The sequence below is a fragment of the Coturnix japonica genome, chromosome 2 (assembly GCF_054131305.1).
Source record: "Coturnix japonica strain WE chromosome 2, WE-NBRP24, whole genome shotgun sequence".
NCBI classification, from domain to species: Eukaryota; Metazoa; Chordata; class Aves; order Galliformes; family Phasianidae; genus Coturnix; species Coturnix japonica.
In genome coordinates this window covers 67,375,285-67,401,391 of record NC_140664.1, presented here as the reverse complement: position 1 = coordinate 67,401,391, position 26,107 = coordinate 67,375,285, and the positions used below count along the sequence as shown (strand labels likewise).

Sequence of the window (26,107 nt, the reverse complement as noted above, 5' to 3'; positions counted from 1 at the left end):
AAGGAATCGGTACTGGATGGGCTTGCAAACTTCCAAACTATGATACCAGAGAGATTGTAAACAACATCAGACGAATGCTGGATGGCTTAGATCCCCATCCCATGATAAAAATAATAATATACACTAGCATTTTATACACTTGGTAATCAAATCTAATTTTGTGCTTAGGAAATGTAGTCATATAACTCCATGAATGCTTGATTATTGAAGTATCGAGGTTGAACTGTCCTTGTAATTTTGCATGGGAGCCTTTCTTGACTGTTGGAAAGTGATGTGGAGAAGTTCATCTTGAAGAAAAGAAACAGTGCAATTTGTGTATTTCCAGTTATTTCAGAGGACTTTCTGTTCTCTGTTGACAGTAAGACTTTGAAGTTTCAAGTCCTAAAGATAGTCATTTTGCGTGGGAGTAGAGTAGAAAGTTGTGCTGCTATTTCTTAGATGAGGTGCAAGTATTTATCTTCTGCCAAATATACAGTTTCCACCGTCTTATCCAAATTGTACTCTTCAACACATCTGTAAGCATAGGAGAAGGTACTGTCACTGTTCAAGAAAGTCAGCAGCTGCTAAACTGTATGTAACTTCTGCTCCTTTATTTAAAATGTTACAAGAAGTTTTTGGAAGTGCTGTATATTTCAAAAACACTTTGCACAGTAAGAATACTCGTGTGAACCCAGAACCTCTGTAATCAACAGCTAAGGTAATTTATTGAACCTTTACTTTACAACTAATTGATAAATGGGTATTGCTACTTTGTGTCGTCTAAGTCACAGGGGCAGAAACATCTCCACTTAGATCACATTTCGCTGCCTCTGAGAGTGCAATATCAGTTTTCATGACTCAGTGAATTTTCTTTTTCAAATACTTGGGAACAATAATTAGAATTTTTTTAATTAATGCAATCCATTGCCCTTCCCTTAGGACTCTTAGGCCTTCTGTGTAGTCTCAAAGTCAATTGAAGCCTCACTGTGACAGATGGTGGCAGAACTGCCTCTTTCAAGCTCCTTTCTGTATTCTGGTATGGTTCGTGGCTGCATGGTAAGCTGGATAAGGGAATCAATTCAGTTAAAATAAATAATGACAGTAATTAAAAGTCTGTCACCACATTAGTTGATGTTTAAACTGAATGGGTTCCACTATCTTTGCCAAACAGCACATGAATGTGTGTGCCCCGGTGGCGCAGTGGTAGGAATGCCGCCTTGCAACACTGGGGCCCGGAGTTCGAATGCCCCCTGTGGCGCAAGTGGTAGAAGTGCCGCTCTGCTACACAGAGGCTCGAATCCCGGGGGCTGGACTCGATGATCTCTAAGGTCCCTTCCAACCGGCACGAGACTGTGATACTATGATACTATGAATAAAAAAAAAAAAAAAAATAGCTAGGGAATGTAGCCCAGTTTCTCCATTTCTTTTAGTGCTGATGTAAACTTAGAGTGAGACTGGGGTATTAATGCACTTTCTGTCATGTGTTAGCTGTGTTTTCTTTTTTCTGGGAAAAAAAAATACAAAAAGAAAACCAAATTTAAAAAAAACAAAACAATAAGCAACTAAAATAAAAAAAATTGAAACAAAAGGAAAGAACCTCACAACTCCTCACAACCTCCCAGAAAGAACTTTTCTGGGAAAAAAAAAAAAAATACAAAAAGAAAACCAAATTTAAAAAAAACAAAACAATAAGCAACTAAAATAAAAAAAATTGAATTTTGTTTGTTTGTGTTGTAGAGAATAGATCAAAAAGAGACGTGATTCAAATTTTGGTTCAGAGGGGCTATGAATCCAATCCAGTTAAAGCTTGGAAAGAAGTGCAGGAAAAGGTGATGATCAGAATTCAATGGATACATTTGATGCTGTTGTTATAAATGATATTCATTTATCAAGATGTATGTTTTTGTAGTAGTCTGATTAATTTATGACACAACACTTTAAGAAGATTATTCATTGCTACGTTTCATTGGCTATCATTCTTACAAACACGAATTTTCATAAAAATATTGTTGCATAATGGTGGTATTCCAGATAGATAATTCTAAGACAACTAGATAATATAAAGGTTGAGAATGAGAAGTTCATACGTTCAGGGTTTTTATAGCACTTTGACAGGAACATGCCTTTTTGGAAAAGACAAGAAAAAATTTCTTGTTACTGAATCCATGAGGAAACACCTTAGTATTCCATCAGGGTATTTAGGGGAATTGCTGTTGTTCATTTACAGAGCTAAGATTAATCATATGTCTAATTCTGAATATTTCACTTCAGGCAGCGGAAGAGGAGGAGCCACAAAACCCAAATGATGATGCTTCCTCTGCTTCTGGATCGACTTCTGGCCCTGATTTTAACTATATCTTAAACATGTCTCTGTGGTCGCTCACAAAAGAGAAAGTGGAAGAGCTCATTAAGCAGAGAGATTCAAAGGTTGGTGTGCTGTGAGAGGCTTATTCTGAAATGATTTAATAATTACTGATGTGCCCAATTGTGAATGTTCTGTTCAGATAGTATGTACTAAGTTACTTGTAACTGATGATTCAGCTGACACATAACTTATAAACTTATATTTATATGCTACTTTCACATTTTAGGAGAGAGAACTAAATGACCTTAAAAGGAAATCTGCTTCGGATCTCTGGAAAGAAGACTTAGCAGCTTTTGTTGAGGAGCTTGAAGTATGTTTTACAAATCTTTCTAAAAATATATATTAAAAATAAGCAAAATAAACAAACAAAAAAGAAAGAAAACAAGGGAAAAAAAAAACAAAACAAACAGATTGATCTTCAAATATAGGGGCAAGTTGGAAATCTGTTTTGGGCAGTTGACTTCCTATTTGTTGTCCTCAGGGACTGTTTCTTGTGTCCGTACAGTACAGTTCTTTTTCCAAGTCAGTGAAAGAAAAGCTACCAGGAACAAATTTGTTTTCAAATGACAAAAAATCTGTGAGTAGGAGCTAGCAATTCTAAGCGATCTAGCCAGTTGGGAAGCAGTAAGCATTATCAAATTCAAAGCCACAAATCTGGGAACAAAGCATGTAGACAAGAAGTGCTAGACAAAAGGCTTTTACCTTGCACCATTAGTATCTCTGGCCAAAAGGTAAAGGCGTATTGGTGGGTAACTTGCTGAGCCTCAACCTTCAGTGCTTCCTGAAAATGGCTGATGTAATCTTTTGAAGTAACACAGGATAATACAAATGTTTATTCCTCTGCACATTCATGGTGCAGATGCAATTGGAAGTATTCTGTGCTGAAACCTCAACTTCTGTAATAAAAAGCTGGAAAGGGCTGGAAAATGTGCCTTATAAAACTTACTCTTAAAGCTCACTGCTTGCTTTAAACACTGAAGGACTGAAAAGTTATATCAGTACCTGGAGATACAAGTGAGGAAGAGAAACTTGATGAAAGGAAGATATTCCAAAGTGTCCAAAAGTTTCCATTTGTTTGAGCTTGAAAAAAAGTGTAGTTTTTAACCACATGAAGTAGAGGAGAACTCACCAAGATTAAGTGACAGATTTTACATTAGTAAAATGTGCGTTATAATTCAGCAGACAATTAAGGGCGGTCTTCTGCTCCATGTTAATAAATACTGAAAAAGCACCATGTTCCACTTTGCCTTTACTGAAAATGAACATGTTTCCCTCCCGCCCCTGGTTGTTTGTTAGAAAGTAGAAGCACAGGAAAGAGATGACATTCTGGCTGGTATGATTGACAAACCAATAAAAGGTGAAGTAGGTAAACCCAAGATGAAGAATCTTCAGTTGGAAGAGACCATGTCATCACCATTTGGTGATGCCAGCAGGAAACTGCTGAAAAGGGAAAAGGTAAACCAACTGTTGCTACAGTTACATTATTTAACTGCTGTATTTTTCTGTCCTGATAATGCAAATCCAAAGACTAGACCCCACTAAACCCCATTAGTACTGTATGTATGTGTGATGTTTTGCTAACTCAATGTGTAAAGAAATTAATGCTGGACTTATTTTATATTTGAACACCTATTATGACTACTTATTGCTGGAGTGTTTTCGTTGCTTTTTTTTTTTTTTTTTCCCCTTTCCAGTACTATTATAATAGTCAATATAATAGTCTACTTTAATTTATTCTCTTCTAGAAATTGTATTGCAGTTTATTGTTGAAATATAAAGGTATAATTTTATTTTGACAAACTTGTTAATATTTTTAGGGTGATGCTGATCCCGTAGCAATTTCTGACTCAGATTCTGAATTTGACATTCCAAAGAAGACCGCAGCACCCAAAGGTAGTAACTTTGTTAATATTTTTAGGGTGATGCTGATTCTGTAGCAATAACAATGGAATTTGATGAAGAATTTGGTGTGCAAGCTGAGGGTGGTGGGGATGACGCGGTGAATACAGCAGCCTTAGCAGCCTATATTGTTAAAGTAAAGAAAGAGAAGGAGGAGCCTGGTGAGATATCCTTACACAGTCATCATTAAGCTTGTATGAGAACTAATTTTGCATTAATTGTATTTTTAACACATTCTGAGAAGGGAAATATACCACAATAAGTATTTCATCTGATTTTCTTCCTTAAAGAGATGTGTAGAAATACTTCAAAACAATTCTGTATTACTTACAGCATACAATCCCAGTTCTCCCAACCATAAGATTTGTGCCCCAGTCTCCTTACAGCATTGTTGTCCTTCTCTGGACATGCTTCAGGGCCTGGATTCTTTCATGTAGTGAAAGACCAAAAACTGAACATGGCATTCAAGATGCGGCCTGGCCAGAGCTGAGTGGAATCATAGGTCACCAGCCAGGGGAATCACCTCCCTGCTCCTGCTGGTTGCACAACTTCTGATGTTTGGTAGCAGTTTAAATTATGTGCCTCCATTCTTCTAGATTCAAATAAGACTTTTTTTTCTCAAGTACCTTTGTAATCTGAGGCAGGCCCTGCTGAGTAACTTCCCCTTTCTGATATTTATGCGGTAACATAACTATACTTAAATGTGTAAAAATGTATTGTTTTCACTGATCTGATTACTATTAGCAATTTCTACAGAATATGTATGTGGTTTTATGTCGTAAATAGAAACTTAATGCAGTAGTCTTATGAATAATGGTATTGAGATTTATGCAGGGGAAAAGAAATAATTGGTTCTGATGCTTAGAGGAACATGGCTTGTATAGTAGGCACATGGTACACGCTTAGCCTAGCTGTAGTATCAGAAAGGTGTATCTGTGAGATTGATCTTGACTGTAACCGATAAGGATGATTTAAAATATGCAGTGAACAAATCTTATTCTGAACATTCTCTGTGGTTGTAGATACAACAAAATTGGACAGTGACCAGGAGGATTCTCTTCCTGCTTTCTCATCATTTTTCACCCCAAAACAAACAGAGAAAATTCTAAGTGAAACAGTAGCTGCTAAAAAAGGTAAGTGTAGGATTACCCTCTAAATCAAGCCTTTTTTTCAAGTTCTTCACTTCCATCTTTGCATCATCTCTTCACCATCATCATCTTAAAAGTGGGAATAGCATTCATGTATTTCAAATTCAGTGGCACTGCAGGAGAAGGTGTGAATTTCTTCCAGCTTCTTAATGATATTAATTTCTTTCTTTCTACCATAATGGCAATACTTACTATGTAGAGATTTCAGCCTTTTAGTTTAGATTGCTTAAAGATTGCTAGAGAGAATGGTAACTCCAGAAGTAGTATAAAAGAGAGGGATAAAACTGAGAAAATCAACAGTTATGTTATATTTTCTGCCTTTTGAGAAGAAGCTTGAGCTGTAAATGAACTTCAACATTACACGCAGACATGATAAGATGTAGCAATGTCCCTGCTGTTTTTTCCAGCGTGCCGAACTCTGATGTTTTATTGAAATTATGTTCTCACACCTAGGAAAAGGGAGAGGGGCAACGAAAAGGAAAGCATCTGACTCATATAATGAAGGTGAATACAACTCTATGAAGAAGGCACCTAAGTCATCACCGTGCAAGGTCAGTCCTCTTAATGGTCCTTTCCACTTGTAAAAATAACCTAATGGCTCACTTTCAGTGAACGATGCATGTTCATATGGCGGGGTGCTGATGTAGTAACTGGGTTGTAGCTGTGGTTATGTTAGAGCTGTTGGAGAATAGTTGCTTCAGGACTGAATGTCACGATGCGAAACGCACAGAGCTTCTCAAAGGATTTGTCTTTTCTTTTCCAAAGAAATCCAAGAAAGCCACTTTTGACCAGGATTCTGATGTGGAAATCTTCCTGTCTGGCTTTGCCTCCAAAACTGCCCCGAAGCCCCAGACAGGTCGGGCTAGAAAAGAAGTGAAATATTTTGCAGAGTCTGGTGAAGATGATGACTAAGTGCCCAAAGAGCACACAGCTGTTTTCCAGCGACTATCTTGTGTTGTCTTTTTGGTCCCTTCTGTCGCCAACTTTTCTACATTCGACTTATTTTATGTGATAAATGTAATTGATGGTTTTTATTCTTGTGTGTAGGAATTTTAACATCTTGTTCTTACACCTACAGTTCTATGCTCTTTTTTACTCATTGAAATGTCATGTATTTGTCTGACTGGCTCGTAGAGATGTTCTAGACAGCGGTGCTAAAGCACATTTTAATTGTCATGGTTACAAACAGCAAACCTGCTTTTTGAAATAAAGTTTAAACATTAAAAATTGGAAAACTCTTTGTTGTGTGTGTGTGTGTAACGTTGGGGCGGAGGGAGCGACTGCCACATGGGTGCTTTTTTAAAATAAATGTATTTTATTCTTTGCCAGGAGACTCCATGGAAAAAGGTAAACAGTATATGAACATAGAAAGCATTGTTAAACAATCGCAATGTACAAACAGAGCCAGTGAAAGTACATCACAGACTTGCTAGAATATATTTAAAAAAAAAATTAAAAAAAAAAATCCACTAGTGCTTTAAATGAAACCTAAGAAACAGACACTTTAAATCTGTTAACCATTCTACCAGAGTTTTCACTCTGCTTCATGGTGATTTAAGAAGGCCAAGAAGGCAGATTCTCTCCTTGTGTTTCTGGAAGTCCTGTCTGTACTTCCCTAGCACCTGGAAGGCCGCATAGCCCAGCTCGTTCCTGGTGGTCAACTCTAAAGGAAATACCCTGGACTCACCCATTTGATAGCTGTACATGAGTCGGCTGGTTATCATCCCATGAAGTTTCCCTAATGGCTTGTGAATAAGTAAACAAAAACATGGTAACACTGAGAAGTGTTTCTGTTTTGGAGGCTATCATTGCTGTAGAAATGCAGTAATTAATGGTGTAGATAGGTCACCAGCCAGGTAATAAACCACTTTTTCCATTTTAAAGTGACGTTAACAGTGGAACCAATGACATCTGAATAACTGATCTGGCAGTTAATGCTGACACCGATGTCTTTTCTGTGAGTGCAGGGATTTTTGTGTACTTTTTATGATGTATTAGGCGGCACGAACTCACGGGATGTAACGCGATAGGCCTCCCCGTGCTCGGTAATGTATATGTATGAGGCTGAAATTGGAGACCTATATAAGGGTCTCACACGGTTCATTAAACGCCATTTTACAGCTCACCATATTGGTGTGATCCGCGTGTAACTTGGTCATGGGGCCGTCAGATGCACATTCTCAATGATGGACGTAGTTCTTTAGGTTACCTTACACAAGGCAACAATTGGTGCCCCGTGTGAGGCAGTCCTGAGAGTGAGTGTGCGACGGCTAACCGCGAGACGGACGCGAATCCTACGGTTCGATCCCGTGGAAGCGCCGGAGGGGCGATATATTGACTGCAGCTACTGATTATCCTGCGGTGAGACCGTGGAAGACCGTGGGACTTTGGGCCCGGGTATATATACAAAGGGTGCGAGGACGTACGGTGTCGAGCACCAGAAAAAACATGGATTCCGTCACAAAGGTACTATTACGGGTTTGTAAAACCCACTGCGGTAGGAATGCTCCTTCTAAGAAGGAGATTGTTGCCGTTATTACTTTTTTGCAGGAAGCGGAGCTTTCACCCTCCCCTTGTAATTTGCTCGATTCGGAGCGGTGGGAATCTTTCACCGCTGCCCTGCTCCTAAGAGCAACAAACGATTATAAGGCGGAGGAGTTAAAAACCTGGGTTTTGGTCCTGGGTGCGCTTAAAGCGGCTAAGGAGGAGAAAAAGATCCAGGCAGTCGCGAATGGGGTTTTTGGGGTGGGTTCCGGGACGTCTGGGGTCCCGGAGGGTGCGGAGGAACCGCTCCCTTGCGGCGACTCCGTACCCAAGATGGCGCCAACCACGCCGGCCGTTTTCACAATGGCCATGGCGGCGCCCGAAACAACTCCGGAAGGGATGGCGGAAGTTGCCTCATCTGGGGAGGCGCCGCCATATTATCCCCGCCTATACCCCTGTTTGCAGAGCTTTCCTTCATCTGAGGGGGGTGGGTCCTGTCCGAGGGAGGGAGAGTCATGGGGGGAGGCGCGCCGTGGAGGCGTTAAGCCACCCCTAGACCCGCCCCCGGAGGAGGGACCTCATCCCGCGAAAGGGGAGGAACGAAAGGTACTGCCTGCCCCTACCCCTTTGGTTTCGCCTCCCGAGGAGGGGGAGGAGAAAGGGGAGGAACAAAAGGTACTGTCTGCCTTCACCCCGTCGGTTTCGTCTCCCGCGAAGGGGGAGGAGAAAGGGGAGGAACGGAAGGAATTGCCTGTCCCCACCCAGTCCGTCGTGGTTCCCCGGAGGAGGGGGGAGAAGTGGGAGGAGCGAGAGATATCGCGTAAGCCCACTGATTGGACTGACATTTGCGATACAATGCGAGAGGTGGGGCTCAAGGAGCGGGACTGGACGGTGTTCCCAATTGTAGTCAAACAGGAGGGACCAGTTTGGGTACCTTTGGAAGCAAAAGCAGTTGCTCGGTTTATAGAGGCGATTGACAAAAAGGGATTGAGATCCCCGATGACAATGAGTGCCTTTGAGGCTCTCGTAGCCCCAGGTCCCATATGATATTGAAAGCCTTATGAGAGTAGCCCTCGAACCAGTACAGTTTACTGTGTGGAAGGAGGAGTGGATAATACAACTCAAAGCTGTTTTAGCACAGGCTGCGCGCGATCCACAGCATCCAGCAAATGGGAAGGAGGGAGATCCAAAAACTGATTTAATGAGGCTTTCAGGTTCATCTGCGGATTTGGCTGGATCTGCAGAGAGGCAGCTTAGGGACCTCCGCCCAGGAGAGCTGCTTGCCACCACGGGGGCGGCTACCTCTGCTTTTATACACTTTATAAGAAAAGCAGAGCCTGTAGCCCCGTGGTCAGAGATTATGCAGGGTCCCTCAGAGTCATTCTCTGAGTTTGCCAATCGATTGATACGGGCAGTAGAAGGATCGGAACTGCCTAAGGAAGCGCTGACATTGTTGGCTCCCAATCACACTGCAATGATAAGTGTTATGAAAAAGATCGATCGAGCTCGACGCCAGAAAAGGTCAATAAAAACATTGGACCAGGACTGTAGTGATGAGGTTCAGCTGTGGGGTCCCACAGCTAGAATCTTTGCATCCGTCTTAGCTCCGGGAGTAGCTTCAGCCCAGGCCCTAAGAGAAATTGAGAGATTGGCATGCTGGTCCGTGAAGCAAGCTAATGTCACCACAGCAGTCCTGTCGGAACTCCTGATGGACGTTAACAACATCAGACACGCTGTTCTTCAAAATAGAGCTGCAATTGACTTTCTGCTGCTTGCTCAAGGGCACGGGTGCAAGGACTTTGAAGGGATGTGTTGTTTCAATCTGAGCGACCACAGCGATTCGATACATAGGAAGTTGGAATGGATGCAAGAACACACGAAGAAGATCGCAATAGATGATGCATTCGGAAGCTGGTTGGAGGGACTGTTTGGTAATCTGGGCCCATGGCTTAAGCAGTTTCTCAAAGTATTAATCATAGGTATTTTATTCTTTTTAGCTTTAATGATTTGCTTACCTTGTTTGTTTCAGTGTGTCCAGGGTTGTTTACAGCGTATGATAGAAAGAATGTTTAACGAAAAAATGGAGTACCAACGGGTATATGATAAACTTTGAGAAGAAGAAGGAACTGTATAAACCCAAGATGCCTTGGATATAATCATTATAAAACTACTGATGTTATTAGATATTGCACTACCTACCTCTGTAGCTTGTCTACCTCACTTTTTAGATAACTTATTAAGTTTAAATTATAGAGACTAACATTTTTATATTAGGATTAAGGATTAGCGTTCGGGATGTAACGGGGCATACTTTATCGAGCATGGAGAGGGGGAAATGATGTATTAGGCGGCACGAACTCACGGGATGTAACGCGATAGGCCTCCCCGTGCTCGGTAATGTATATGTATGAGGCTGAAATTGGAGCCCTATATAAGGGTCTCACACGGTTCATTAAACGCCATTTTACAGCTCACCATATTGGTGTGATCAGCGTGTAACTTGGTCATGGGGCCGTCAGATGCACATTCTCAATGATGGACGTAGTTCTTTAGGTTACCTTACACAAGGCAACATTTTTACAAGGAAGGAGATGCAAACTGAGGGCATCCAAGAGTAGTTTTCATATTAACTGATCAGACAGTCCTTGAAATTTCCTTTTCTGGATGTGTACAGTAGGTCCGTTTCATCTGGTTGGTGCCTTGATCGTTTTAGGTACGAGAGACAAAAGGAAAGCACCAAACATCCAGTACAGAAAGTACAGCCATACATCTGTATGTACAAAGTCATCAGAAATGCAAGCAGAATTGAAAGTCTGAGATCTGTCTTGTCACCATGCAGTCTTGAATGTTCAGAAAACAGAAGCTTAACTATTTTTATTTTCTTTTTCTTTTTTTCTTTCTTTTTTTCTTTTTGCATGAAATGGCTGATTTAGAGTTTCAAAAGTTTGCATTTTCTATTTGAAAGAGTTTAAACAGCAAGGAGTATATATCAATACATATGAAAATGTCTTGGTCTTTGTTGAGTTTTTACCTATCTATATATATACATATAGATATATATTGATATATAGATATATATTGAATCCAGAAAGTAAGCAGCAGTAAAAATGTTTTTTCTTGCTTTTCATCCCTGTACATAAGGTGTTAGGAATGTCTGATGTAGCTGGAATATGTCTTATTGCACCATAGGGGATTGACTGACACTGCTGTTATCCACCGAGCTAGGTGAGATACTCGGGCTGTGTTCTGCAGTGTTTCCATTTGAGGTTGGTGTCAGTGGTTCGTGTCCTTCAGAGTTCTCCAACATTTCTTGAATAAGAGGCGGCATGGATCCAGGAATTTCCATTTTCAGCGTAATGACACATTCCGCACCTTAAAGAAGAAAACAAAAGAGAAGTCCTCTCTATTAGGATGAGTTGTGCAGTTTCTTTTTCCATAGCATCATTGGTAGTAATTTCAGGGTATGTTATTTCAACAGCTTTGATGTCTCCCTCTATAGCTCTGCATACAAAATTATGTAAGTAAGTGAGCTCCTTCATTTCATGGCAGGAAAATTTAGCAAGATGAGCTCTCCTTAACAAATTGATTTAAAATGGTGCTCACAGCAGCCAACAGCACAGTACAGTAAATTAGATGAACCGCGTCTTTTCCCAGAAGGAATCAAAATGGTACCAAATGATGCTGAGAAATTAAAGGCAACTGAGATCACTTGGAAGGCGTTATAAATTGGAACGTACTTCCCAATTCCTAAGCTGGATGGGATCTGCAAAGCCTGCGGGAGGGCGAAATGTTGGGGGCTCCGTGCTAGGCAGGTGCAGTGCAATGCCAGAAGTAAATACTGCCTCACTGCAAACTGTGGAGTAAGGACCAGAATTCAACAAGCCCTTGTCTTATAAAAGAAGAAACTCAGCCAAAGGGATACTTTGGCAAAGCTGCCTTCTCAGGGGGTTGCAGGTGTTTAGAGCTAATTCATCATAAAAGTACACAGAAACCCTGTTTACATCTGATGTAACTGAAGTTAAGGGACTGTTCAGTACTTCCCAAGTGCAACTAAAATTCAGTGCATGTTCTAGTGCATGCCAGCTCTGTAGAACAGTTTAGAATAGGGAAGGAGTGTGCAAAGTTGTCAATAGCATGTATAAGATCAACTTCTACGGCTGCATCTTGTTTCTAACATGCATCAGTTTTGACAGGTACATCACCATTGTTCAAGCAACAAAAGCTAAATCTTCCAAGAAAAGGAGGATCCCGCGCAGCAAACTCGTGTGCATGGCTGTCTGTCTGGCATCTGTCAGCCTGTGCCTCCCTGAGATCATGTACAGCCAGAGCAAGCAGATCGGTGCTGTGACGGTGTGCAAAATGATGTACCTGCCCAACGTTGGCTTCTTCCTCCCGCTTCTGGTCATGGTTATTTGCTACACCCTGATCATCCACACCCTCCTCCAAGCCAAAAGATGCCAAAAGCAGAAGTCCTTAAAGATCATCATCATGATCATCATGGCCTTTCTCCTCTCTCAGTGCCCATACAACATTGTTTTGCTGATCAAAACCATCAACATGTACACCGGGGCGGTGTACAGCTGCCAGACCATCAACGGGCTAGACACTGGTCTGCAGGTCACCCAGAGCATCGCCTTCCTCCACAGCTGCCTCAACCCCTTCCTCTATGTCTTTGCCGGGGAGCGCTTCAGGATGGCACTGGCCAGGATGGTGCGGAGCACAGGCCGCTACTGGCTTGGAGGCCAGGAGCAGTGCTCCTCCTTGGGTGACAGCCAGGACCACAGCTCCAACTTGTCCTTTGCCATGCTGGGGCGGTGGCAGATGAGGAACTCACTCACCCTCAGCACCCATTTGGCCTCCTCTGTTGTTCCTGCCTCGTCCCAAATCCTTGTGTAAGCCAGTGTCTCCTGAGGGGTATCAAGTATGTCCTTTCAGACATCGTTCCTGCACCCTGAAGATTGCCTTGGAAGAGGGCTGGCCTCCGTGGTTGTGTCCAGGACTAAGCAGGGACACTGAGGGCCCTACATGTGCCTTCTTTGTGCCCTGCCAAGCCAGACCAGGCCTCGTTCACGTAGGGAAGTGAAACCTTCAGCACCATGCAGCAAAATGGAGCCAGGCATGTTGTGAGCCAAGCTGATGAAGGAAAGAGCTATTTCTGAGGCAGCTCTTAGAACCCATCCATGGCTCAAAGCACAGCCCAAACAGCAAGCCTCTCAGGAAAGCCATGAGCAGCATGCAAGGATGAACCATCTTCCCATCCACGGGGAGCAGTGAGAAGGAGCTGGGTGCTTGCTGCAGGCCAGCTCCACGATAACTCAATTTTTGGCCATTCCCTGGTTTCGGAAAGTGAAGGCTGTTCCCTGCACACTTGGGCACAATGCTGCTTTGTGGGACAGGCAAAGGAAAGCTAATATTCTGTACTAACTACAGAATTAAATCCTTCTCCTGTATTTTAGCTTTTTGATGTAAGAATTCAAGGCCATTGGATGCTCTGAGTTTTCTGTCCCTGAGCACTCAAACCCCAAACCGACGATTCAACAAACCATCAATTATGAGCTGGTACCTTTGCAATGACAACAAAAGACGTTTAACCCAGAACTGATGAGACAGAGAGTTGTAAGACCTCAAACCCATCATTAGCAACATTTTGGTTGAGATGCTCCTCCTGGGGCTGGTGGGGTACAAGGTGCGTGTAGGTGGGAGCTGCATCAAGCCTAAGTTTCTTGGGAACTGGGAAGGGCCGACATTGGCACCAGAAGAGCATGGGAGCTCTGCGGTACCACAAGGCTCCCAGCAATCCCGATTCACAACCCCGGCACCGCTGAGTTTATGCTGCTTGCTTTAGTGCTCAGGAGGCTTTCTTGTAAATAACCAATTTTAATAATCTGCTTTGGCATTAGGTGACTATCAGTCATTAAAGCATCTTGGTAAACACCGCTTTTCTGCAAGGCTTGGCACTGCTTTCCTAACTAACACAGTAAATCTGGGGATCTACTTTGATATACATTTTTTGAGGGCTTTTTACCGTTTTTCTTTTTTTTCCTTAGAGAAATAAATGCTGAAAGATATGTGCATCTTTTCCTGTATGTGTAAAGGCGGCATTTGTGATTTGCGCAGAACTCTGTAGAGAGTGTTATTTACAGCTGGTTAGCTGAGAAGGGTCGTAAACACAGTGCAGCTAAGCAAGCAGCCATACCACCTGCAAGGATCCAAGGACTATTACCCATTTCAAGCCAGGGACTGGATCCTGATACAGACCGGGAAGGAGACAAAGCTGCAACCTGACTGGGAAGGACCATTCCAAGTACTTCTAAAGACAGAAACAGCTGTGAGAACAGCCGAGAAAGGATGGACTTATGACACACTGGTAAAGGCATCCACTAGCCCTGAGGCATGGGAACTGTTGCCACAGAAAAACCTTTAAAAGATAAGAATTAGAAGGAAATCATGAAAAGTTTTTTTATATATTTTTTTTATTTTTTATTATTATTTTAAATAACCTTTAACTTCTCCTCAAATAGGTAAATAAATTGTGTATTTAAGTGGGAGAATATTATAACCTATATAGAACTAATGCTCACAAAATGTTTTCCTTGTTGTAACAAAAAGTTTTTACTGCTGTACCCATTTGTTATCCTGATAATTATCTGGAAATAGTGAAATCTGACAATAATGCAGGGGAGGGAACAACTGATAGTTTTGTTATGAATAAGGGACTCTTGTAGTGTGTGGAATGATGTATGGTGGACAACTCCAATTGAGGCTGGACAGATACACTCCTTGAAAATATCCAGAATGTCCAGGATAGGGAAGAGCTTAAAAAGGGGTAGAAAATCTTCCTTAAAACACTGCAGTTATGACAATTAAGGAGATAAAAGATCTTAGACAAACAGTTGAAACTGAAACAAGATATGGGGACGTTAATGCCTGGGTAGAATTGATTAAGTATACTGTCCAGAGTCTCAACCATAGCAATTGCTACGCTTGTGCATCTGGACGGCCCATAGCTCAGGTGGTGCCCATTCTGCTGGGATGGACCGAGAACCCCAAGAGAATGTGATGCATGATTGCCCTGTAGCAAGAGAAAACTGCCAGGGGAAATAGAGACTGCAGATCTCTCTCGTTTCCTCCAATGCCTGATACAGATGTCAAGATCCCTCCTGCAATCTCTACAGCGGTAGGTAACCATACAGCTTGCCTCTCACAGCAGGGTGTGAAGGCTACGAGGCCTATAGGAAACTTTTCCTTATGCAGTGAGGTCTTGAATGTTACGGAGGATTCAGCAGGAAATTATTCAAGACTGGGAATCTCCAGGGCAAATCTCTGGTGGTACTGTGAAGGAAAGATTTTTATGGTCCAGCTTAACCATCTAACTGGGGAGGCACCTGTGCACTTGTTCAATTAGTTATACCATTCACCCTGGCATTTGAAAAAGAAATGTATATAGATTCAGTCGGGGTACCTAGAGGTGTCCCTGATAAATTTAAGGCAAGAAATCAAATTACTGCAGGATTTGAGTCACTGTTTTGGTGGGTGGCAATCAACAAGAACATAGACTGGATTAACTACATATAAATTAGACAAAAGTGCAATTAGGGGAATGGCAGAATAGCTAGATGCCACGCACCAGAAAAGAAATGATCTAGCAGGAGAGAAATCCTGCTAGACTAAAGAAAAGGGGGGTATGAACAGCGAAGCAGGAAACAGATGCTCTGCTGGAATTCGGAATAAAGGGGGGCTAAAAGAAGGAAACTTAAAGGTAGTTTATAGAAACAAGTAAAGGATAGTTAAAGGTAACAAGTAAAAGAAACAAGGGGCCTAGGAGAGCAGGGAGGATGCAGATAAGGAGTGAGACTTCACGGGCAACATCAGGCAAGGAGGAGAATAGATATTGTAAAATACCAGAAGAGGAGTTTCATCCCCCTGATAAGAACAAGAGGGGGTCTTCATGCTAAAGACCTACTGAATATGTATCAGAATTCCGAGAACTACTGACTATGTATTAGAATTCTGAGAAATCATTGACTATGTATTAGATGTACCTATATCTGTGTCACGATTTTACAAGTCGGTGTGCAAGTTTGGTGGAGCTATCCCCCTTGCACCCGGCGCTGGAATAAAAATACCTGCTTTATAACTCATCTCTGGATTATAGAGTGTTATTCCGCAAGTCAGGATGAAATGCATTCATTTGGCTATGGCTTTTTGGATGCAGCACTGCTCAGTAGCCCTGGGCTGTGGGAGCACTGACATGATGCAGCGGGATGCCACTGGGATGAAGGGACAATTCCTGCTTTTCCGCAACCCAAACTCAGCTCCTGTGGAGGCCCCGGAAGGAAGAGTGCAGTGCTGTGCAGTGTTACTGGGCTGGGGATGAAGGCTGAGGATGACTCATCCCCACTCAAGGGAAGTGCTGTGTGTGGCTGGTCTCATGCGTGTGCCATGGACTCTTTCCTTATCGGAACACACAGGAGTTTTGAGGCACAGCACTGAATGACTGTGCTGGGTTTTCCAGAGCCCCCAGGGCTTTGGGGACATTACTGCCACCATGTCGCTGTGCCCTGGCTGCTGGTGGGTCTCAGATCCTTGCTGTCCCTTTCTCCCCCACTGCTGCCATCCCTAGAATTGATCCCTAGCTTGATGCCTTGTTCCATCCTCTTCCTGGTGACTCTTTAGGACAAATAGGGACAGAGCCACTGGTGTCTCCCCGCCTTGTAGGCCTGGGGATTGTCCCGAGTACCCAGCATCACTCTGCTGATGCGAACCACTTTCTAGGGTCTGTCCCCTGTCCTCAGCTTGGCTGGGGTCCACCCATATGGAATCACCTGTAAATAAGGGATAATAGGGACAGCAGCAGGACTGGGGGCTGCTGCAGCACCCATGTGCCCCCAACCCCTCAACATCACATAGGAGACCCCCTCTACTTGCTCAGTGAAGAAATAGCCCCCCCAACCCCCCCCCCAAAAAAAAAATCCCCGAGTGACTCATTTGGGGCTAAAAAGGCAGCAAAAAGCAGAAGCTTGGGAAGGGTGGGAGGGGCATGGGAGGCCTTTGCTCCTGTCCCCATTTGGGGTAAGAAAAGGGGCTAAAGGGTTGCAGAGTGGGACCCCCTCAGCTGTCTGCACCCAGAAGCTGGAGGGGGAGGAAAGGAGAGAGAGAAGTGGAAGATGAGGGGGGAAATGAGGACACTTTGAGTTTGACAAAAAGCCTTTCATTCCAGGAAAGAAACGCTTGGCTTTGACTCAGCAGCACTCAGAGCAAAAGCCATCCCAGTGCCCGCTGTGACGTCCTGCCAAACTTCTGCCCTGCAGCGCTTGGCTCACCCCGTTGCCTCAGTTTCCCCTCCTGCGACGTGCAGTGGTGCCACCCCCAGCCATCCTCAGGACCCACAGTGAGTCTGTTGGTGGCCAGTGTGTCACTGAGTGACAGCATCAGGTGGGAATGCATCAACATAGACCCAGGGGAGAGCTGAGCAGCACTGGGGTGCGTGGGAACTCAGCCCCAAGGGGAAAGAAAGTCTCCCCCGTGGAAAAAGTGGGTCATTTAATGCCTTGGGTGAGATGCTGGATAACAGGAAATGAATGGGCTTAATATGTGCCACCTGGGTACTTCCCGAACGTCCTCCAACACCATAAGTGCTGTCCAGAGCTCTCCAGTGTCCCCTCGTGCTCCTTGCAGTTCCCCAGTAAGCTCCCATTGCCTCCCAGTATTGTCTAGACTCACTTTGTGCAAACTCTGTATCCCCCAGTACTGCCTGGAGCCACCACAGTGCTGTCTGCATCCTTCAATAGCCTCCCAGTGGCACCAGTACTGCCCAGTGCCCCCAGTTAACACAGCCATTGTACAGTACGTGACCATCTCCTTCCACGAGAACAACACAAGGCCACAGAGACGTTGACAGCAGCGATTGTGTTGGAGACGTTCAGTCTGGAGCAGCTGCACCTCTTGGTTCACTGCAACCACTCCAGCATCCCCAGAGGTGGGCATGGAGGTCTGGGTGGCCTTTGGTGCTGCAGGAATGACTGCAGGCAGAGATGTACCCAAGTGAGCACCAAACATTTAACACATTAACAGTCTAAACAGTAAAGAAATGACAATATTCCCAACCATTTCCAGGTAAAGGCAGAAATCTTCCTTTTACGCTTTGTACCAATTAAACAAAGAAACAAACAAACACGTGCTGAAATCACAAGTGATAACCTTGCTGCCAGTACTGGTTGACCTGAGTGATCTCTCCAGAGGTGCTTTGAAGTGGTTGTTCCCTTGGCAGAGGAGAGAAGTAAGCTTCGTGCTTGGGTACTTAAAATAAAGTTCAGTGTTCTGGGTCTTCCAGTACGCCTGCCTGGGGAAGCAAGCAATTCTTTGGGAGAAACCATCACATTTCTCTTTCATTTGACAGAACTCGGTGCAGTATCAGCTTAATGTGAACACTGAGGTCCATCTGCAATTATTTTAGAGAGTTTTGTGCCACACAACCCGACTGTTTGTTTCATCTTGCTTCAGATGCAATGGCTGACTTCCTGACTGGCATCCTCACTCGAGCAGAGAGCCACTTGGGCTCCTGTCCCCGTGACCTGGATGCTGAAAAGAAGCTGTGGGACTCAGCCAGGAGGGATCTGTCATTTCATTTGCTGGTAGGAACCAGCAGGCCTACCTTGCCAGTGTCCAGAGTGCCTGCCTCATTTTTGGCCAAAGTCAGCAGTAGATGGACTCAGAGTTCTGTGCATGTGCCTCTTCACTGTCCTGCTTGGCTGGTGGCATTAAGGGGGGATTTTGTGAGGTGAGGTCTCTGCTGGGCGATTCAAGCCCAACACATTTGAAGTTGAGTGGCAGACAGTATGTATTTTTATTTCCAGGCTTGTGACTTGGTCACAGGGACTGGCAAGTAGGATGGAGAGAGCTCTCTGGAGATTTTGCCCTGTTGCTGCACATTGCTGCCAGAACCACAGCAGGAGGCAGATGGCCATACATCAGTGGTGGGATGCACAGAGAATGAACACCTGCCTGCCCATCAATAATTCCCCAGAGACCACAGTCTGCAACTGAGGAGACAGAGTGATAGAAAGCATGCTGTAGGTTTGCAGTCCACTTTATGTCTAGCACTTAGAGGTATGTTCTGTCTGAACTGTCTGATACTTTGGTCAGTTAGTGCTACAGAACAGAAGCAGACAGTGACTTCTGGATGGGTAATTGATTCTAACAAAGAGAAAAGCACTGCAGGAAGCCTTACCTCCACTGCAGAGAAATCAGTTCCCAGCCCTATGTCAGTTCAGTTAAGCATCACTGCTCCTTCCCCAAGGAGGATCCTCTATGAAATGCAACAGGACAAAATTTGAACCTTTCACAATGTATCAGTCCTTTCAAACCAAGGCATCTAGCATCTCAAAATGACTACTGCTCGACTACCGGGTCATTTCAGATCACATAGGCTTCAACATCTGGGAAGCCTCTGTTATTAAAGGAGAAAAGGGCTCATGCACTTGAATAAGAGCCACGACTTTGGGGACAGTAGCTACTCCCATTCTTTTCCATCCAAAGCTGTCATTTAGCTTTCACTGCATCTATTTCGTGCAGACATTAATTAGTTCTGCAGTGCACTGAATGGTGCAAACACTGTGGATCAAGGGAACCAATCTAACGTCCTTTATTTCCTGATGAGAAATCTCTCTCAGTCTCTTGGAATAGCACTGATCACTTGGAGCACATTAAAGTAAAGCACCCAGGAAAAAGTTCCTCCGGTGGCAAAAGTTGAATCACAGCGCCACCTGCTGGAGACCGACATCTCGAGGGAAGCAGGATGGATGTTGCAGCCAAATGTGCTCCTCCACCACTGGTTTTCTGAGATGTACCCGTGAGCACCACACATTTGTACGGTCTGTCTGTCCGTAGAGCTACAAAGGCAGAAGCAGAACATCTATATGGTTTGTTGCAGCTGTGGGTTGTGACAGATATCAGTCCTTGGATTTGTTACACTTCACATTTGCGTTCAGAGATTTTTCAGATCATCCTGGCTTTCTGGTGCTCCCTGCACAGTGACACCATCTCTTCTGTCACCCCATTTAGTCAAACTGACTGTGATTTGCATGTAGCTTCTCCACGGTGCTTCCAAATTCCTAACAAAGTGGGAAATGAGCCAAGGGACCCATCTGATATCTGATAGATGCTGACACAAAAGCAATCTGTCATAAAGCCCTTTGCACTGATGCGATTCAGTGTAATACATAGCATAAATTTGTTTACCTTTCCTTGAGACTGCAGGCCATTTCTAGCAGTAACAATGCTTACTGCAGGTCACTCAACACCACGTTATGACTATGAGTCTTATTCAAAATCCATTCCTAGCCATGAAAGCTGGGCAGTATTTAAATAGTGCTTCTTTGGAGCTCAGGATTGGTGCATCCCTAAGAGTAGGAAATAGGGAAGGGGGGTGTCCTGGAAATGGGTGATATTGAGATGGTGGAGATGCTGAACGCCTTCTTTACTTTGGTTTTCACTTCAAAGACTGCCCCTTGGGACTCCTGGACCCTGGATGGAAAAGGGACAGCCTGGGTAATGGAGAGCTTCGGTCTGGGTGAGGAGGGGGTGATCTGGGAGCATCTGAGTGAGATCAGTGTGCACAAATCCATAGACTCTGATGGGATGCATCCACATGTGCGGAGGGAGCTGGCAGAGGTAATTGCCAAACTCTGTCATCTTTGACAGGTCTTGGAGAAGAGAAGTGCCTGAAAGCTGGAGGAGAGCCTGTGACTCTGCAGTCTTCAGAAAGGAGCAGGAGGAGGATCTGGTAAACTGCATGGCAGTCAGTTTCACCTCTGTCCCTGGAAAGGGGCTGGAACAGCTTGGTCTGGATGCCTTCTGCGAGCAATTGGAAAGGAAGAAGTTTATCAGCAGTATTCAGCTTGGATTCACCGAGGAAAAGTCATGCTCAACCAACCCTGCAGCCTTCTATAATGGCATCACAGCACAGAGTCCATTTGGAGACCTGTGGTCTGCAGTGTTCCACAGGGCTTGGTGCTGTGTCTGATCTTGCTCAGTATCTTCACTGATGACCTTGAGGAGGGGATAGTGTCCATGCTCTGTAAGTACGCCTATGATACAAAGCTGGGAGGAATGGCTGGCACACCTGAAGTCTGTGCTGCCATTCAGCAAGACCTGGACAGACTGGAGAGCTGGGCACCAATAAACATGAAGAGGTTTAACAAAAGCAAGTGCAGAATCTTCAGCCTGGGAAGGAGTAGCAGCAAGTATCAGTACAAGGGCATGGAATGTTGTGTGGGCACACGGGTGTGCAAAGGAGGCATGGTGGCACACATAGATGTCCATGCACATGGGTAGACAGAAGGACAGGGTTGCACATCAATGTGTGTGCACATTGTTATTCAAATGGCTGGGGTCATACAAGTATGAGCAGGCATGTGGCTGTGTGCAAGAGAGGAGCTGCCCATGTTTGTGTGCAGGGCTGTGCAATGGAGTGGGGTTGTACAGCTGTGTGCGGGGGCCAGGTCCTGTGTGCCATGGAGCTCCATGGGAAACCTCTATGAGTGCTAGGAACAGCAGGAGCACTTGGAGCACTGCCTGGAAGAACGGTGCTGGGATGGGCTGTGGTGGGCCGAAGATGCGTAGTGGACCGAAGATGCGTAGATGCTACTCTGGACCAAATGTCGTGCAGCTGCTCATGGAATGCCACTGGACAAATCAGGCTATGCAGTCTTTGTGAATATGTAATTATGATAGTTTATTGATTGAATGCATTAAAGAAAAAAAAAAAGGAAAAAAAAAAAAAAAATTAATAAATAAATAAATAAATAAAAGAAATCCCAGAATGTAGTAAAACATGGAATGCTGAGTTGGGCTGCAACTGAAATGCTGTGCACTGCAGCCGCTGCCTTGTGACACTTTTCCTCTCAGTCCTTCATGTTCACCTTCTGCATCATCTCCGCAAGTATGTTCATCTCTGCGAAGAACTGGAAAGAAACAAAGCAAGCGTAGAAGTAGGACAGAAACAATCTAGGGAGATCTCTTGAAGAAAGCCTGACCAGTAAACTTCCAGAATGACCCCGTGCGGAACAGCACGTTCCTTTCATTCAGGTCACTGACACTACTTCCCATGACACGTTGTCTATGGTAAGATTCATGCTCTGTCATGGGAAGGTCATTTCAAAGGTTGCAGTGCCCAACATGGCAAGCTTCTTTATCACAGCAAAACCTTCTGGCTGTTACCAACCACACTGTTCTCAAGCCAGAGGAAGGCGTCCAAGCTCCCCACGGCAGCTTTCACTGACAGTGTCATTTCCTCAAACACACAATTTTTCTATTCCATCGCTTCTCTCAGGATTTTGCCATCTCTTTTATGTCTGACAGATGTAGGCACTGAGACCAACAAGAGAATGCGTGTCTGTGTTCACCAAGGACTCACCTCTGCACGTGCAGCTCTCAAAGAAGCCTTTCTCATTTCCCTTTTCCTTTCTTTTTGTTGTTGTCTTCTTGCTAGAAAGCAAGAATACCAATGAATTCATTTTGTCTACAGCAAAGCTGCAGAAACATGGGTGCCGAGAAAACAAATGGCAGTCCAAAGACAAAGCAAATGGGACTAGGAAGCCTCTCAGTGAGTAACATTTCCAGGGGGAAATACAGAAGAGCACAGTGAAGTTAATGGAATGAGATGCGTTTAGGTATTCTGGCACCTCGCTGCCTTTGGACTTTGTAGCCTTCAACTCCTTTCTCCTCCACAGAGAAGGAAAAGGTAAAGCAAGCCCTAAGCAAACTCAATGTGTTTGATAAGGACAGCACTTCACCGGGACGGTGCCACAGCACCTTCTTACCTCTTTGCTTGGAGCTCCGTGGTGGGGCTGGGGCCGGCACACTGCCTGTGCTCTGGCCCCTGGCTCTTTTGTTAGCAGGCAACTGCGCTGCTGCCTGTTGCTCTTCGTCCATGCCCTTGCGTTTCCCTCCAGTTAGGGTCTTGGAGACAGAGCGGGGGCACACAGCCAGGGAAGGTCTTCTCCCTGAGCTGGGACCTGCTGTTACTGGAAGCCCTCCAGCCTGGAGATGATCTCTCCCAGAAAGCACTTCCTGCACTGCTTTCACGTAGATCATTCCATTTGCCTCACATTGTACATCTGTTATAATCAAGAAAGGAGAAGCAGTTAGACTTCAAGGGAGCCCAAGGCTACTTTCAGTCTGCAGAATGGGCCACAATACTAGGAAATGTCATCTTGAGTGTTCACAGCAGCAGATCTTAGGTGAAGTGTGGGTTTGCATTTCAAATCTGGACAGGGAAGGTACTTGTAAATCCCAGGGACAAAGACCTCAAGCAACATGCAGCAACAACACTCCCAGGAAAGAACAGACAGAAAGCCTGACTAGAACGACATCGAATCAAACCCTGATGCCTGTTGTGCCTCTGTACCTCTCTTGGGTGCCACGTCACAGGCTGCAGTCCTCCCCAGTCTTTCCGCAAGGCTGCGCTTTGCTGGAAGGCCGCTTGCGTCATCTTCTGGCAGAAAGAAACAAGAAATACTTGAAGAGCATCTCTTGGGAGGAAGATTTGAGCACAGCCAACCACCAACTTCAACTCTCCAAGTGTAGTTCCTACCATTTTCCTTTTTGCTGCTACAGCATGGTGCCATTTCTGCAGTCAGCACAGATCTGCAGTGGACTTTCTTCACTCTTCCATCACACATGCACCCCTTCATGCAGCCCTATTTAGTGGCAGGTACCCACACCACAGCTCACAAGAGGTTCTTACCTGCGTGGGCTTTCCGTTTCCCACCTTGCCCAGCACCATTGCATGGACGCACGGGCTCTGTCCCTAAAACAAGAGATCTTGTGTTGATTTCACAGATGACAGTAGCAGTATTGTCCTGTTAGCCCGTGTCCACCCCCCACTAAAGAAAGACCCTGTTTTACAGACAGAAGAGAAACTCACTTTTGCGTGGCAGTAAGGACGGTCCATCCCCATTGCGTCCCTCTGCGCGCTGAAAGGTGCAGCTGGATGTCTGGCAGCTGCGCCGCCTCTGAAGAGAGAAAGGAAGAAACTCAGGTCGGAACGGGCAGCTGAGAGCTTCCAGATCGTGCCAGAGATGGGATATCAGAGCGCTGAGACATCACTGATCACTAAGGGAAAATACAGCCTGAGCCCTGCCCGTGCCATTAGCCCAGGCTGTCAGCAGTGAGCTCAGGATCCAACCGCTTACTGAGGTCCCAAAGGACCAGCAGGGCTCCCCCTGCTCCACTCCTTCCCCTTACAAATGAGAACAAAGAAGAAAAGTCAAGCCAAAGGAACCCAGCCATACCTTTCCGCTCACAGAGCAGGCATTGGATCCGCACTTGTCTCCTTGCTGAGACATGATCGCTCAAGTGTCAGAGGAAGCACAAGTTCTCTCACAAGCTCTCTCCACAGGAACTTTCCCTGCTCTTGGAAAGAGCTGGCTTCACTCTTCCTAAGACTGCCTTGATCCTCCAAATCTCCCTGCAAACAGGAACCCTGCAGAAATCATCCACAAGAGAAAAGTCATGAGGGAGAAGTATATTCCCAGCTTTCTTCTGCCATGCAATTGAGTCTCTTGTGGAGGGAAAGGTCTGGGAATCAGCTGGCTGCAAGAACGTCCCAACGCTAGCTGCAGCTTGTGTCTGACTGCCGTGGCTTGTGTCAGCAAGTGCTCTTCTCCATCTCCTCAGGAGCTCTGCACCCAGCCATCCGTGTGGTAGTGAGGCACAAGTTGCGCTCTGTTTCCTTTTGAATGGTGTTTCATCATCCTCACCAAAACACGGGTTGGAATCTCCACAAGAACCTCTTTCCCCTGGGAACAGCCATGTGGAGGGGCACTGCTGGAGCTGGAGACTTCTCCCCGGCCTAGCATTTCATGTCTGTAGAGACACATCCCACAGCCAGCCAGCACCAAACCCAGCTCACCTGTTGGGCCTGTTCAGCCTAAGCTGCGCTCAGCTCACCAACACAGCACAGCAGTCCTTCGGACAGGCTGTGTCAGGGTGATCTGTTCCACAGAAGGCACAAAGCTCAGTCTCTGCGTGCAGCAGGCTCGCCAGAGCACCAGCTCTGCTCACCACCTGTGGGACACGTGCTCCTCCCACTGTGCCAACCATTGTGACCTCAGCAATGCTCGCATGACTTCTGCGCTTTCATCATAATGGAAGTGGACGCCTCCTAGATCCGAATTTAAGGAAACCAACGTCAGGGTCAGCCCATGGGGTGATCTGAAGTCAAACAACAGGGAAGTGAAGGTGACTCTTGTGCAGCTGTCATGGTTTTGCAATTTTCATTAAAAACCGGTCAAGACTAATGTGGCCTCATAGTGCTCAATGGAGTCCCAGGGGAGATAGTGGGAAGGAATAAGGGTGCACATCTGTATGCCCCGAGGCTGGTGCTCACCTCTCTGACTGTGGCTTTAGTCTCCAGAGCCGATGTTGACTTCCCTTACTGTGGCTTTATGGCCCAGGGCCAGTGCCGGCCTCATGGGCTGGGGTTTGAGGCCCTTGGACCATTGCTGGCCTCACTGAGTGGGCCTTCTGCCAGTTGGATACAGCTGCTGGCTGAACTGGCCAGGATGGAGCCTTCCCTTTGTAGCCTCCCATGTGCATATCCACCCCAAGAATGGAAGTCCTCCTTCTATATGTACCCCATTCAACCACAATGTGGAAAGCAAACCATTTAGGCACCTGAAATGCTTCTGCTCCTGCAGTCTGGCAGAAAGCAATGCCCTCTATTTCATGCCACCTCTGCACAAACTGGAAGGGAATGGGGAGACATACGTCAGAACCAATGGGACAGGACTTCACTGAATGCAGTTTAAAAGCAAATCACCCCAGCTCTTGGATGGGCTGTTGCCCTCTATTGCTGGGGATCCCTGACCCCTGGCCTCTGGCTTTCCACCCATGCATCCTTCCTTGGAGCCAAGTGTGCCTTTCCCAGCAGCAAGCACCAGGCTGGAGTCAGCACCAAAACCAAAACCTCCTTGCATCTTTCGCGTCCTTCTTTCACATATAGTCTTTTAGTTTCAGAAAATAGGGCCAGACCCCAATGAAACAAGAGCTCTAGGACAAAGCAGCTGCTTTATTTTCCTCCTTCCCTTTCCTCATCTACACCCCACAGAAAGACCATTTGCCAAGTAAGGGATGCAGTGATCAGGTGTATGAGGGGCAAAGCGAATCAAGCTTAATTTCAGAGGCTTGCCTCTTCCATGTGACTTCCCTGAGGTCTGATACAATCGTA

The 26,107-nt window shown here is 45.1% G+C and overlaps 2 protein-coding genes and 1 pseudogene across 3 annotated transcripts; 2 read left to right on the top strand and 1 right to left on the bottom strand.

Annotated features, from left to right (window-relative positions):
- Positions 1-1,706: 1,706 nt before the first annotated feature.
- Positions 1,707-6,597, top strand: LOC146761884 (DNA topoisomerase 2-beta-like; the record flags this gene model as incomplete). Its single annotated transcript, XM_085539213.1, has 8 exons — positions 1,707-1,808; positions 2,251-2,406; positions 2,571-2,654; positions 3,641-3,799; positions 4,162-4,237; positions 5,266-5,376; positions 5,845-5,942; positions 6,157-6,597. Coding segments are annotated over 8 exons (933 nt in total), but the record flags the coding sequence as incomplete, so codon positions are not given.
- A 4,604-nt stretch (positions 6,598-11,201) lies between these two features.
- LOC146761883 (C-C chemokine receptor type 9 pseudogene) lies at positions 11,202-12,771 on the top strand (annotated as a pseudogene).
- An 8,902-nt stretch (positions 12,772-21,673) lies between these two features.
- LOC146761882 (zinc finger CCCH domain-containing protein 11A-like) lies at positions 21,674-24,854 on the bottom strand. Of its 2 annotated transcripts, XM_085537723.1 has the most exons (7): positions 24,171-24,854; positions 23,804-23,891; positions 23,624-23,686; positions 23,285-23,371; positions 22,698-22,994; positions 22,292-22,362; positions 21,674-21,839 (listed from the first exon to the last, which is right to left on the bottom strand). In XM_085537723.1, the coding sequence occupies exons 1-7, from the start codon at positions 24,222-24,224 to the stop codon at positions 21,780-21,782; spliced, it is 720 nt and encodes a 239-aa protein (XP_085393849.1). In that variant the 5' UTR covers positions 24,225-24,854; the 3' UTR covers positions 21,674-21,779. The 2 variants fall into 2 exon arrangements, with proteins under 2 accessions (XP_085393849.1, XP_085393848.1); XM_085537722.1 differs by lacking the exons at positions 21,674-21,839; positions 22,292-22,362 and having other exon boundaries at positions 22,372-22,994.
- Between the last annotated feature and the right edge of the window lie 1,253 nt (positions 24,855-26,107).

What these genes read in the sequence shown, in the direction of transcription:
- LOC146761882 (XM_085537722.1), bottom strand. Translation starts at nt 24,224, where the DNA reads ATGTCTCAGCAAGGAGACAAGTGCGGATCCAATGCCTGCTCTGTGAGC. An exon ending in GAAACGGAAAGCCCACGCAG is followed by an intron (nt 23,372 to 23,623) that starts GTAAGAACCTCT and finishes TCTTTCTGCCAG; the next exon opens with AAGATGACGCAAGCGGCCTT. An exon ending in TGACGTGGCACCCAAGAGAG is followed by an intron (nt 22,995 to 23,284) that starts GTACAGAGGCAC and finishes TGATTATAACAG; the next exon opens with ATGTACAATGTGAGGCAAAT.